This window comes from Echiichthys vipera (genome assembly GCF_963691815.1).
Source record: "Echiichthys vipera genome assembly, chromosome: 10".
Classification (NCBI taxonomy): Eukaryota; Metazoa; Chordata; class Actinopteri; order Perciformes; family Trachinidae; genus Echiichthys; species Echiichthys vipera.
In genome coordinates, this window is record NC_139835.1 from 32,005,968 (window position 1) to 32,020,967 (window position 15,000).

The window sequence follows — 15,000 nt, forward strand, 5'->3', positions numbered from 1 at the left end:
GTGGTTTTGCATCTATTTTTAGTCATTTTGCATCTTTTTGTGGTGGTTTTGCATCTATTTTTAGTCATTTTGCATCATTTTGTGCTGGTTTTGCATCAATTTTTAGTCATTTTGTAAAACTCAAAGCTGCATTCTCTCTCATGTCCAGCAGGGGGAGACTCCACTGGCTCCTTAAAGAAGTGTGATTGTATAGAAGTCAATGAGAAAATGGGGAAGACTCACCTGAGCGTCCTCCCGCAGGTCCGTGGCCTCTTTGAGGGGGGCGCCGGCCGGTTTGAAAGTCTCGTCCACCGCCTTGATGCCCGTGTGCCTCAGCGTGACGTACTCTCGCCCTCGCCGCCCGACCCTCCTCACCGACAGACCTCGCCGTTGGGCCTTCCCGCCTCCTCGCCGGTTGGTGACCGCCACGTGGACAAACAGGCCGGTGTGGGGCAAGGGGTCTCCCCCCATGCCCAGCAGGGGCACGTTGCGGTAGCCGGGCTGAAGGCACTCGAAGGCGACGCTGTGCTGGCCGATGAAGTCGTCTCCGATGTAGTCGTCGTCCAACACCACGAAGCGCAGCAGGGCGAGCTCCGGCATGTTGACCTGGAGACAGGAAGTGAAGCGTGAGACCGAGCCGGACCGACGGGATTCAAACCGGATCCTGGTTCTTGTTTTATCACGAGGAGAGAAACAGGAAACAGAACCCCACAAAGTCTCCGTATAAGTTTAAATATCAAATCATTTCCTGTTTCATAAACTGTATTTTTGTTTTTCCCACTCACAGTTTCCTGTAAAGCACAGAGAGTTCTGTCTCGATTGAATCTCTCGTCACTTTCCAGGAAAATCAAACAAAACACAATTAAAAATGTCGCAATTGACGCGACCGAGATAAAAGTGTAACGTCGACAAAACGACTGAACGATGTTAAAGCACTAAAATAAGGTAAGTGAGAAACCTCGGTGTCCTTCTGATCCAAACAAACTGCCTCCCTTATCACGGCGTGAACACGGGCAGAGCGTGACGCGGACACACACACACACACACACACACACACACACACACACACACACAAACACACACACACACACACACACACACACACACACACACACACACACACACACACACACACACACACACACACACACACACACACACACACACACACACACACACACACACACACGGAGTAAGTGGGAGGATGAATGGCGCTGAGAGTGTGTCTGAATATTCATTCTGTGCACAGGAACAGAGAGTTTACACACTTCAAAATAAAACATTATCAGCTAATGGCTGTTTCACACACACACACACACATACACTCACACACACACACACACTCACACACACACACACTCACACTCACACACACACAGACGTGCAGAGAGAGGATGAAGGAGACGCTGCAGGTGATGAATGAAGGAGCAGAGAACGAGTGGCTTGGACCGCACTGTTCGTGTGTATACAGGTGTGTGTTTGCAGGTGTGTGTGTGTTTACAGGTGTGTGTGTGTGTGTTTGCGGGTGTGTGTGTGTGTGTTTACAGGTGTGTGTGCGTGTGTTTACAGGTGTGTGTGTGTTTACAGGTGTGTGTGTGTGTACAGGTTTGTGTTTGCAGGTGTGTGTGTGTGTGTTTGCGGGTGTGTGTGTGTGTGTGTTTGCAGGTGTGTGTGTACAGGTTTGTGTTTACAGGTGTGTGTGTGTGTTTGCAGGTGTGTGTTTGTCCCTCTCCGATCCTACGTTAGCAACCGTATCTCTGCCGTGCTTCAGAGCGTTCAACCGTCCGACTAAAACGTTCTTAAGCAGCTTCGTGTCGTCGTGAATCTTGTCGCTTCCACATTTGCTTCATTCTCAGACTTGAACCAGCGCTCGGACTCCGGCTCCTCTGCAGCCACCAAACATCTCTCTTCACAGACGCAGCTCGCTCCGATGTGTCAAAGAAACCAAAACCGTGGGCGACAGAATCATTACAGTCCAGTTTTCAGTTCGTCACACTTCAGACACAGAGACGCGTTCGTCCTGCAGACACTGGACGTGTTTAACGAGCGTCCCCGTTCGTCCGCTGCACACTGAGCGCTCAGGAGCGGCGTGCTGATGTGGCTGCGCTCTGTCTGAGCCGGGCCGCGGGGTCACAGTCTGGAGGACAGATGATGAGGACATATGAGAGCGTGCTTCAACAGGCTGATACGCCCGACAGCGTGACCTCGACGCCGACCTCCAGGTTCCCACTCGGCTTTTGGTTACAGTCCACAAGGTCGAGGAGACGGGCCGAGCCAAGAGCGTCTCCTCCCTGCAGCTGCACTCTGTCTGTGGTGTTATTCAGCTTCTTCTTTGTTTGAATCTTTATCCATTTTATCCTGTGACAACTGCAGGTGAATGTGTTCAAACAAAAAAAACGTGTCCTCGATAATGAGGACAAAGAGAGAGAATCATGACAATATTGATGCTTTTCCTTATTTTCTGTCATACACATGATGTTATAATGTCAGATAGGAATGAGTCCTGATCCCAAAGTGAAGGAGTTCAAGTCCCTCTGGATCTGGTTCACGAGTGAGGGGACGATGGAGCGTGAGTTTGGCCGGAGAATCGGAGCAGCGGGGGCGGAGCTGCAGTCGCTCTACCGCACCGTTGTGATGAACAGAGAGCTGAGGAAGACAAAGCTCTGGATCTACCCTCAGTCCTGGTTCCTACCCTCACCTGTGGTCCTGAAAGCTGGGTCAGGACCCAAAGAACCAGGTCCAGGTCAGGACCCAAAGAACCAGGTCCAGGTCCAAGCGTGTGAAGTGTGTTTCCTCAGGAGGGGGTCTGGAGTCTCCCTTAGAGAGAGGGGGAGAAGTTCAGCATCCGTGAGGAACTCGGAGTAGAGCCGCTGCTCCTTTGCGTTGAAAGGAGCCAGTTGAGGTGGTTCAGGATCATCTGGTAAGGATGAACCCTGGGCGCCTCCCTAGGGAGGTGTTCCAGGCACGTCCAGCTGGGAGGAGGCCTCGGGGAAGACCCAGGACCAGGTGGAGAGATTAGATCTCCACACTGGCCTGGGAACGCCTCAGGATCCCCCAGTTAGAGCTGGTTAATGTGGCCCGGGAAAGGGAAGTTTGGGGTCCCCTGCTGGAGCTGCTGCCCCTGAGACCTGATCCAGGATCAGAGGCTAAAGATGAGTGAGTGAGTAATGTTGGATGTTCATGTTTAACCTTTGGCCAAAGCTTCAAATAATGAGCTAAACACATGTAGCTACATGCTAACACTTGATTTATTGATGCAAAGCTTGTGTTTGAATGTTGAAATGGAGACTTAAAGACGACCACAGATCACAGATCACAGAGGTTTCATTCTGCAACACAGCTTCTGCTCAGACTCTGAAGCTGAACAGGACCGGTCCCCTTTAAGCAGTGACACAGGAATTAAGATGTGGAGCTGCAGACGGCTGCAGATCCAGACGCTCCCGTCTGTGCGGCAGTGAAGTCGACTTATATGTGACAGCAGCTTCAGTGCTTTAACCACAGCCTGTGAAATACTGCAGCCGTGGTTTTAAAGCTCTGTCTGCAGCAGCATGAGGGGAACTGGACCGTGGAGCTCAGACCGGAGGAACTGGACAGCTGATCAAAAAATCTCTGACAGGCCAGAAATGCAACCATGCAGTTAATGAGGCGTCGTGACCTCAGGCTGAGAGTCCGACTGTGACCGATCCTTCCTCCTCCTCCTCACCTTCCTCCCACTCCAGACCCTTTTATTTCCTCTCATCACAACAAGAGTCTTGGGTAGTTTGAGTAAATATATCAAGCTTTTGCACCAAGTTGCATGCTGGTGACATCATCGCTCCATCAACAGGAAGCTCGGTGGTTGTTGGATCAGCGAACGAGAGATCGTCTATAAGGAAGTTTTCTGGAGCTTCAGCAGACGACGAAAACACGTGTAACACGTGTAACACGGCTCTGCTGCTTTCACCGCTGTAACGTTTGACACGGTCAGAGGACTTCGCTCACACGGGGGGAAAGAGCCGAACCTCTGCGGCCGTTTGTAACACTGTCAGTGCTGCGGTTTGCACGAACCATCATGCTGCACGTGTGCAGAAGACATCGTCCAGATGCTTTCCTCATTGTTTTACGTTCTTACACTTAGATGGCACCATATCACCATATAATGCCAGTGAAATGTATACATGCATATGAAAGTAGTTGATCTGACGACTCCATCTCCTGGTTCCTGCTCCGTGTGTGAACACAGACGTGTGTTCTCCTGGTTCCTGCTCCGTGTGTGAACACAGACGTGCGTTCTCCTGGTTCCTGCTCCGTGTGTGAACACAGACGTGCGTTCTCCTGGTTCCTGCTCCGTGTGTGAACACAGACGTGCGTTCTCCTGGTTCCTGCTCCGTGTGTGAACACAGACGTGCGTTCTCCTGGTTCCTGCTCCGTGTGTGAACACAGACGTGTGTTCTCCTGGTTCCTGCTCCGTGTGTGAACACAGACGTGTGTTCTCCTGGTTCCTGCTCCGTGTGTGAACACAGACGTGTGTTCTCCTGGTTCCTGCTCCGTGTGTGAACACAGACGTGCGTTCTCCTGGTTCCTGCTCCGTGTGTGAACACAGACGTGCGTTCTCCTGGTTCCTGCTCCGTGTGTGAACACAGACGTGTGTTCTCCTGGTTCCTGCTCCGTGTGTGAACACAGACGTGTGTTCTCCTGGTTCCTGCTCCGTGTGTGAACACAGACGTGTGTTCTCCTGGTTCCTGCTCCGTGTGTGAACACAGACGTGTGTTCTCCTGGTTCCTGCTCCGTGTGTGAACACAGACGTGTGTTCTCCTGGTTCCTGCTCCGTGTGTGAACACAGACGTGTGTTCTCCTGGTTCCTGCTCCGTGTGTGAACACAGACGTGTGTTCTCCTGGTTCCTGCTCCGTGTGTGAACACAGACGTGTGTTCTCCTGGTTCTCCTCGTCTCTGTTCTCGTGTTTTCTTGCTCCTTCACGTTGAACGGACGTTGATCCAAACTTCCTCTAGAGGGCGTCGCTCACATTCAAAAGTTCCTCCAGTAAAGTTTGACCCCAACAAAAATGGAGGCGATGGAGGAGGGAAGCGTCCTGAGTCAAAATGGCGGCAGCGTTGTAGACGGCGGTGGTCTGTGAGACACTAAAGACGTCCCAGAGTGTGGACGGAGAATTCCACACGTTGGTTTGACAGATGAGACAAAGTGACGACCGACGTCTCTGTCAGTGTTTCAGGACGTCCGTCGGAGCTTCGATGACTCGCTCGCTCCTGATGTTCACGGTGCTCGACACCGCCCCCACGGTTTCAGGTGGTACTGCAGCGTTTGCTCCGTATCTGTACGCATCCGTCAGCTTTCAGGATACGGACAGAAACACGGAGGAGACGGACGCAGAGGACGCACAGAAGGCTGCAGCTGCGTCTGTGGGAGGAGCTAACGAGAGCAGGAACGAGGCTTCAGAGACACTGACACTGAGTCTGCAGAGCTGCACTTTAGTGTGTGCACGGCTGTGCTCGTGTGTTTGCGTTCGATAAAAAGTACATTCATGTAACCGCTTCAATTCTTAATGCAAACATTAATATTTTCAATAATGCAGCGGGTTAGTGGGTCCATGAGAGACTCCTCTATAACAAAGAACGCCTGATCTCTGACGTCACACACACACACACACACACACACACACACACACACACACACACACACAGAACATATCAGTTGTGACAGCTTGTCTTTGCGGCTCAGTCACACTGAAACAGGACTCTGTAAAGAGCCGGATCAGCAACACGTCTCCTGTAATAACCTCACCGCAGACACAAGCGCATCCAGGGGAGCAGCTCATTTAGGTCTCGCTGGTCTCGATGGTCTCGACCCCCCTTCACTCCTGGTCCTCTGTGTTTCCACGCAGGTGCAGAGCCGACACAGACCTCTCCAAAAGCCCATAAGCCTCTTTTATGTTGTTGATGTTTTTCTCTTTCACTTCTCCCATAAAGCTTTAATCTCACTTTAAAATGCACATTAAAACACAGTGTGTGTGCGCCGGGTCGGACTAATGCAGGACTCCTTATAACGTCACCACGACACCAGCTGCACTCTTCCTTTGCTTTTCCACTGATCCTGAAAAACACTCAACGAACAATCTTCTCCAGAAAATTGAAATCATATTTCTGCTCCTGTAAACAGGATTATCGGCGCCGTCATGCCGTTATGTAAATGGCTTAAAGGGGCGATTGCTTTTCTGTTGTTGTGTGCATGTTAACAACCCAAATATAACTGAATCCACCTTTTAAACACTTAGTGACTGCAGAGATGTTCTCATGAGTTTGTCTCTGAAGTCGATTTAAAAGGCTTTATGTTCATATTTGAGGTTACATCATGAAAAAGAACATTTAGTGGAGCTGCATGGCACCGGCCTGCAGACTCCTCCTGCACCATGAGGACAGTGCTTATTTGTTTTGAAGTGTGCCTCTCCCCCTGGCATCACATACATGCCCTATTTTGGTCAGAGGAAATGAGGCAGAGTCAAAGTCTGAAAGATGGAGACTCCCGTAGGCGAGGAGGACTGGATCAGAGAACGGACCTGGACGGAGACGCTACGTCTGTGGTTATATGCAGAAATAAACATGTCCCCAAAGCGTGAAATAGAAACATTGGTCCACCTTGAAAAGCGTGTGAGTCACGTTTTCTCTGACCAAAGCTTGAAGAGTTCACACGAAACCAGAAGGAAACAGGAACAAGGCTCGAAAAACAGAAAACACAAGTGTTGGTTTGGATTAGCCGTGAAAAACACTTGGTTAGGATCAGAAAAGGCCAGGGTTCGTTTAGGACGGGCGGGGTTTGAACCCTGCTCCACTGACTTTAAGTCCTGTGTTTTGGGAGGGAACTCTTCACGCTCTGGTTGGCCAGATCATTTCTGTCTTCAGGACTGTACAGGTGCATGTGTTTCTACCTCACCTGTCGACAGGAACACGACACCCAAACTGAAAGAGTCGACTTTTAGTCAATTTGCGTCGCTTTCGTAGTCGTTTCTGTGGTGGTTTTGCATCTAATTTGAGTCATTTTGCATCTTTTTTTGTGGCTCTTTTGACTCAGTTTACATGTTTTTGTTCAGCTCCTTTTTGTGATCATCTGGACCCCTGACCCTTTAGGCCCCTGGTCCTGGTCCTGGTCCTGGTCCTGGTAGGACCGTTCAGTAATCCATTCATTACTTTTACTCACTGCACACCGAGCTCCTACATCTGCCCAGTTTCACGAGATCAGAATTAACGTCAGACTGAAAATGTAAATAAAGTCCCGCTGGTGCGAACAGCTGAAACGAGCCTTACCTGAAACTCGAAGGTCTCATCGAACAGCGGGTCGTCCTGGTTCTGAGCAGCCGTGCGTGTTCGCTGTTCAGCACAGTCGGCTGGAACGCCGTGCAGCTCCAGGACCACATACGGGTCGATGACCTCGCCCTTCGCCCCTGATCCCTGAGGCTTGGGCAGGTTATGGGCACTGATCACCTGCACAGGACAACACAGCAGCTCATCCTGAGTTTATGTGACTGAAGGAAAAAATACTCTTTGAAACAGAAAGATTCAAAAGTTCACCTTGATGCGTAGAGTTTGAGCAGGCACTCCTGGCACGCAGCCCTGCGTGTGAGCGCTGAAATACGACACCTCGTCCCTCATAACAGCCGGCCTCAGAACAAAACCACACCCTCCGTTCTGCGAGAAGCGCCCTCTGTGAAGGTCCAGCATGGCGCCGGGGGTCTGCTGGTTCAAGGCCACGAGCTGGACCCCTCCTTTCCAGTACCCCTGTGGGTTGGGGTTACTGGAGTCCAGACGCACGGAGCTGGGGCGCACCCTGGTCAGCGTGCGCTTGGTGAACATCACAAGGTCCTCCGGGCTCTCGGTGGTCAGCCGTCCGGCCTCTCCCTCGCCCAGGGAGCACAGCGTCCAGTAAGGCGGCTCAGGAGGCAGCGGCGTGCTGGGGGAGGAGGGGCTGCTGGGTGGGGACTGCTGCTGAGCCGGTTTGTGACTGGCTCTCTGGGCGTAGAAGCTGCGGCTGCCCGTGCGAGCGATCGCCACCAGGTCCGACAGATCTTTGTGGAGGCGCAGCTTCCTGGGTTGAGACGGCGGCGGAACTACCAAGACCACGCCCAGTTCTTCCTCACCAGGGATGGTCATTCGCCTTCCCGCCAGAGGCCCCCCTCCTCCTATCTCCTCATCCTCCTCAGAAACCTCGCCATCAGAGCCGCCCTGCTCTGGCGGGAGCTTCTTCCCCACCAACAGGATGCGTCCCTTCAGCTGCTCGGGGGAGGGTAAGGTTGTGGCTCGCCCCCCCAGGCTGACGGGGAGCGCCTCCGGAGTGTAAAGACGGGAGCCGAACACTTTCTTCAGGTGCTGCGCCATGGTGCGCTGCTGGCCGGGTGAGCAACGCTGGCACAGGTAGACCAGGAGCGGGTACTGAGAGGTCAGGAAGGCGTACTTGTTGACCACCTCCAGAGCGGAGCGGATGGTGACGGGGGCGTGGTGGTGGTGGTGGTGGTGATGGTGGTGATGATGGTGGCGGGGGATCTCTGGGCCGTAGTCCACCCCGAGGAGAGGCTCCCCCTCTGGGCCGTCAGTCACTCCCAGCTCCACGCATCGACAGCCGGCCTGCAGGGCCTTGATCAGGCCCCCCAGGTCTGCTCTGCCGTGGACCTGATCATCCAGCAGGTAGGAGCGGTACGAGGTGCTGAGGAGACAAACAGCACCGTCACTTTAGACTCAAGTTCTTCATGAAATCACATGATCGAGATATAAAATGGTTAATATCGGGATAGAAAACCTAATGTGCATGTTCCATTCTTAAATGTGTGTTTTGGTGGCGTAAGAACAATCGTACCGATCATTCAGTTACCGACGTACGGAGACAACGTGTGATATCTCAGGAAACAGTGAAAGAAGCCGACCGCGAACATGCAGCAGACCAGAAGTGGCACGCGGCCGTTCCTTTTGGTGTCCGTCACGTGACCAGTTTTAACCAACAAAAGGTGACGATTAGGCATCAAAACCACTTGGTTTGGATCATAGACTGTATAAAAACAGCCGTAACGTCTCCATCAGCTCCGTCTCTTACTTGAACCAGTCGTCCTCGCCTAAAGGAGTCTCCATCTTGTCAGACTTTGACTCCGCCTCATTTGGGGGGAGGGGCGTACGTCCATCTGGCTGACGTTTAGTTTAGCTACGAGGAGAAGTGAGGGCCAGAGGCTAGCTGTCACCCGAGGCCACGCCCCTAATTATTCATAAACTTTAACCTCCAATAAAATAAAAACTAGCCTGGTCCAAAAAAAAATCTCTCCCCCCATCACTTTTCGTTATTCTGTACGAAACATGCATGAGACCAGCTGACAGAGACTCTTAAAGCTGCAGTAGGCAAGTCTGGCAGATCAAGCCTCACGCCCCTCCCCCTCTCCCACCGAGCCCCTCCCCCTCTACCGACGAGCTCCTCCCTTCCTCCCGACCCAGTGCTCGTCAGTGCACGTGCACCAGACTCCTGTGAACGCGCCTGTGTTTTCTCTCATCGATAAACAGAATGGAGTACACGCTACCTGGAGGTAGAGTGGCTAACTTTCTCATAGATAGCAGCGGCTAACGTCATTTAGCGTATGCTAGCTTGAGGCGTGTGCCTGTGATATTAAAACATAACGGAGAGGGGGGGCGTCTATGGCGTGTGCACGAACTGTGAACTGTGCTGAGTGTACAGGAGGATTTTAAACAAACAACAGGCTCTAGGTGCACTAGAGGCGCGTTTGTTTTTTAATCCCGGATGATTTCTGTTGTTCTGTCGGAGCCGAGAGTTTCTGAGAATATGATCAGACAAATGTTGCCGACTGCAGCTTTAATAATCCCCTGACCCACGAGCTCTCGTCAGTAAACAGATGAACTCACCTGATGTAGTAGTGAGACAGAGGCATGTTCATGTCCTGACAGACCCCCAGGTGCTCCGGGTCCAGCAGCTGACACTCCGGAGACTGCAGGTACCGGGCGAACCCGTCCAGACCCAGCAGCCCCCTCTCCCTGCCCTGGGCCGAGGGCTCGAAGCGCCTCAGGAGCTCCCAGCAGCCCTCGGTGGTCGCCAGAGACAAACCCTGCTCCGTCTCCAGGAAGAGGCGCAGGTCCTGAGGGTCCAGGCACTCCCGGTCCTTCGACAGCTGCACCAACAGGAAGTAGACGTCTGGCCGCGTGCAGAGCTCGCAGAAGGCCTCGTGGAACTCCTCGCGGGTCACGTGGGACGTCAGCTTCTCTTTGCTGCGCTGGATCTCCTTAAAACGCAGACGGACCTGCAGAAAGAGAGGAGCGGGGGAGTTCATGAGGGCGCTCGCTCGCCCACCGAGGCCTGATTAAACTCCAGTCATCTCGCTTCCATCAGGATATTAAAGACAGACGCTAAACACAGGGAACTCTTCTTCTCTCAGCTGCTTCCTCTTCTTCTCGTGCTCAGCGTGTGTGTTTGTAATAATCTGATATCATCTCAGTTAAATGAGTCTTTGTTCAGGCAGCAGCAGAAACAGGAGGAGAGAGAGTTACAGAACCTTGGTACCGCCCGATATTCGCCTCGTTGGCGCTGGCTTCGATAAATACGTCTGGCGTACGACGTTTGACGTACGGGACGTCACGTTTATCACACACAGTCGTTCAAAGTGCTTTAAAACATTAATATAAAATGAGACACAAAGAACTGGAGACAAATCTGATGTAAATACAAAGTTTAAAACCAAAATAAAACGATAAAAATAAAAGTACAGATAAAAGCGGATTCATCAGGACGCTTCATTTGTATTAATTTATTAAATTTGATCAATTTATTTCTGTATTTTCTTCATACATTTCTTTTTAAGGTTCTTCTTCATTTTGCAAATGTCATTCAAATAAATAATAATTCAAACTTCTCATGCACAGATGCACATTTTGCATTTTTGTATAATACGCGCAGCTGCTTGGGAGCCTCAGTGAAGGGGGCGTTCTTTGTCCCAGCAGCTGAGTGAGCGGAGACGGGCAACAACCAGAGTCACTATAGGCCGAGCATTCACTCCATGGACTGAGAGAAAGGAGAGGAACGCCATTCAAACGCACGCCCACATGGCTACGCTGCTCCTGGATGCTAACATCACTTTCATCTGCACTAAGCTGGAACGGCTAATGCTAACGGCTAACGCTAACTGTCAGTCAAACTCCTCTAATCCTTGTTTTGATGCTGTGATTTTCTGGAGGGGACGGGTTCAAACAGGCTCAAACAGACTCCGGTCTCCTGGAGCTACTGGGCCGGGTCTGACCAACCTGGCAACCCCACTGCTGGACTTCTTTTTTGTTGTTGAGACGACGATCTGGAGACTCTAGATGGAGCCGTTCTGCTCATTCTCCAGATTCAACCTTTTAAATATGCAAATGAGGCATCATCTTATGAATTAAGACTCATTTTCATCCATTTCCAGAAGATAAATGTGAACTTTGGATGAAACCAGGTTCAAAATTCTTGTTTCATTTTGTCGACATATGAAAGGATTTTACAGAAATCTCGTTTATAACACGCTCGAGTTCCTTGATCTACTGTGTTTTTGTTGTTTTAATCCTGCTTTTATGTGAATTGTCGCTGTGAGACAAACTTACCCCAGTGAGGTAAAAGTATAAATCAGCATAAACACATAATCCCCGCTCACCTTGGCTTCTTTGATCCCGGGACACAGTTTACAGACGGTGGCGACGGCCACGTCCTCGGACACGATGCCGTAGCCGTCTTCATCCACCAGGGCGAACTCCGCTGCCAACCACTCGCTCCTCATCCTCCCTCCTATGCTGCCGTCCACCGCCAGACCGCCCCCTTCGCCCAGCCCTCCGACTCCTCCGCCTCCTCCACCGGCGCCCCCGATTACAGAGGGATGCGCCAGCAGGTAGCGGAGCCCCGTCACCCAGATGTTGGCCACGTCTGCCGACAACGCCACCAAGTCCAGAGACTGCAGAGAGGGACAGACGATACAGATGAGTGACCAGACAACAACATTAACGGAGGCTGCAGCCGGTTCAGAGGAGGTTCTGATCTCATCTGAAATGAACGACGTCAAGAGTCTGTTGGTACCAAATATAACATGTTAGCTTAGCATGTTAGTAAAAGGAAGGAGGTTCAATAACGCTCCAAAGTTAAACTGTCCTGTCCATTTCCAAAGGATTAACCTCTGACCTCCAGATGTGTGTGAATGTAAACAAGTTCTCTGGGTCCAGATTTTACTGTAAAAAAAAACCTCATGATATGATATTTTTGCAATAACGCCCATCCCCTCTGCTCCACATACAATCAACAACAAATGATCCTAAATCACAGAAAGGAGAGAAACGCCATTCAAACGCACGCCCACATGGCTACGCTACTCCTGGATGCTAACATCACTTTCATCTGCACTTAGCTGGAACGGCTAACGCTAACGGCTAACGCTAAAGCTAACTGTCAGTCAAACTCCTCTAATCCTTGTTTTGATGCTGTGGTTTTCTGGAGGGGACGGGTTCAAACAGGCTCAAACAGACTCCGGTCTCCTGGAGCTACTGGGCCGGGTCTGACCAACCTGGCAACCCCACTGCTGGACTTCTTTTTTGTTGCTGAGACGACAATCTGGAGACTCTAGGTGTAGCTGTTCTGATCATTCTACATATTCAACCTTTAACCTCCAGGTTTGCAGCTCTCAGACGACCCGCCTCCACCTGAGGGGGTCGCAGCTGTACCTGGTACTCGTCCCCGTGGATGATGGAGAAGGCCGCTTCCTCGGCCAGGTGCTCGGACAGAGGACCGTTGTGCAGGAACGTCTCCGTGCTCTTCCCGGTGCGAACCTCGCGGACGCTGGAGACGTCCAGGCGAGCCCGGTCCCCGTCCTTCTTGGAGGGCTCCCAGCGCAGGCAGCTGAGGTCGGGGTCCAGCGTGTAGAACCGACAGTAAACTCTGGAGTTGGGCCGGATCTTCTTCAGCTCACAGCCGCCCTGCATGAAGGCCAGGCAGTCGGCCGCGCTGCTCACCTGAGGGACAACAAGCGTGAGTGACGGGCAGCGGGCTACACTTTTATTTTAGCGGTGCGTCTTTGAAGAGGATGGACCTTTTTCTCAGACGGCATGCTGCTGAAGGACACCGTCTTCTTCCTGCCGCCGCCAAACTTCTGCACCGAAGGATCCTGGGAAAGAAAGGACAGACGGAGAACAGGTCAGAATCTAGTCTTTACACACACACACACACACACACACACACACACACACACACACACACACACACACACACACACACACACACACACACACACACACACACACACACACACACACACACACACACACACACACACACACACACACACACACACACACACACACACACACACACACACACACCTGCGTCTGCGTCCTGACGGGAAAACTACACTGCTGTAGTTGACACAAGGACTCACGATCCTGTGGACGGCAGGAGCGTTACGGCAAGAACAGGAAGACGAGACTCGGGTGTTACAAAGTTTTTACAGACACAACAGGGCGAGCTCTGACGTCATCAGGCCATCGAGAGACCGCTTTGTTGCTCAGGACCGCATACCTGACAGTGTTACTGATTTTGCATCCCTATTAGTCATTTTGCATCAATGTTTAGTCATTTACATTCATTTTTTGTCATTTTGCATCTGTTTGTGTTATTTGTTGTTTGTGACAGCAGGTGTCCGCAGCACAGTGATTACCTCACAGAGGGGGGGTTTGTTCTCCACACAAACACGTATTGATTTCCAGCTCCAATGTTCCCAGAGCGCTCGGACAGAATCACGCTCACACACACACAGTTTCCAACAAAGGCTGTTTGTCTTTGTTCACATAACTGTTTTTTATGAAGTGGAGCGCGGCGGCTGGACGCACGGGCTTAGAGAAAGCAGGTCAGCGGGTATTTAGGTGGTCAGAGGCGGGTGGGCGGGGCGGACGCGTCTGCACCGCAGGCGGGCGGCGTGGACGTTTGGGAACACTGACCCCGCGGCGACTAATCCGGTGTGTGCATGCGTTCGTGTGTTGTGCCTGTTTCCACGGTCACTCTGACATCTCGCTGCATGACACACGACGCCATCCAGGAAACTACGACCACGGCCGGCTAAAGCCTTTAATGCAGCGCTCTGTTTGGCCTGAAAGGGCCGTAAGCTGCATCTCTCTGTCTGTGGCTGGTTTTACGCTCTTCAGCTCACGTCATCGTCCTCTCCATCACTGAGCTGCTGCCAGGGAGAAATCTCAGCACAGATGGAGACACGCGAAAGACAAATGAGAGCAAGAGCTGCAGGGGAAAGAGACGAACGCGAGGACGTCCTTGAGCGGGAACACAGCAAATGGGTTGGAAATTGGTACAGGGAAATAAAAAACATACGAGTGGAGGGAGATGAAAAGAGGCAACAAGTGGAGACAGAGAGAGAGGAGTCAGAACAAAAGGGTGTTGTGTCGAGCAGCAGGAGAAGTGTTTACAGATGCACGGAGAGGACGAGGGAATATTCATGAATATCAGAGGATTCAGAAACACGACAGATCAGTCCGACACACATAAGAGTCTGTTTATGAAAGTAAAACATGAACCTGATGTTGAGAGGAAGGTTCACAACATCATCACATCACAAGACTGAAAACAGGATCTTTAGAAACCAGGTCCCAGAGTGTGAGGATTGTAAACGCCCCCCATGGCGTTGTGGCCTGGACGGTGAAAGCTCAGACTTTGTTAAAGGACGGCGTCATGGCCCCACCTCTGACCTCTGACCCCGCGGCGTCACATAACAACAACAGTGCTGCTGCGTGAGAGGACAGAGACAGACCCAGAGACTGTTTAGTGAACTGGACTCTGAGCCACATGCATGGGACTGAATGAGGCCCAGCACAGATTTCTCCCTTTTCCCTGATGCTCTGAATAAGGAGCTAAACTGCTCTAGGCTCTGTTTCTAAATCCAGTTCTAAGAAGCTGTGAAAAGTCTCTAAATGTAGTGAGAAAGTGGCGCCTGGGAGTGCTTTGGGACGGGGAAGGGGCTCCCAGCAGCCCC

The 15,000-nt window shown here is 51.6% G+C and overlaps 1 protein-coding gene across 1 annotated transcript in view; it reads right to left on the minus strand.

The window, feature by feature from the left end:
• Positions 1 to 15,000, minus strand: part of plcl1 (phospholipase C like 1) — a 49,847-nt gene that overhangs the window by 5,505 nt on the left and 29,342 nt on the right. Inside the window, exons 2-8 of the mRNA XM_083921220.1 lie at positions 13,054 to 13,128; positions 12,689 to 12,976; positions 11,635 to 11,928; positions 9,866 to 10,257; positions 7,541 to 8,669; positions 7,277 to 7,453; positions 223 to 585 (exon numbers count right to left, since the gene is read on the minus strand). Of these exons, the coding sequence (XP_083777346.1) occupies positions 223 to 585; positions 7,277 to 7,453; positions 7,541 to 8,669; positions 9,866 to 10,257; positions 11,635 to 11,928; positions 12,689 to 12,976; positions 13,054 to 13,128 (2,718 nt within the window). The remainder of the gene's footprint in view (positions 1 to 222; positions 586 to 7,276; positions 7,454 to 7,540; positions 8,670 to 9,865; positions 10,258 to 11,634; positions 11,929 to 12,688; positions 12,977 to 13,053; positions 13,129 to 15,000) is intronic.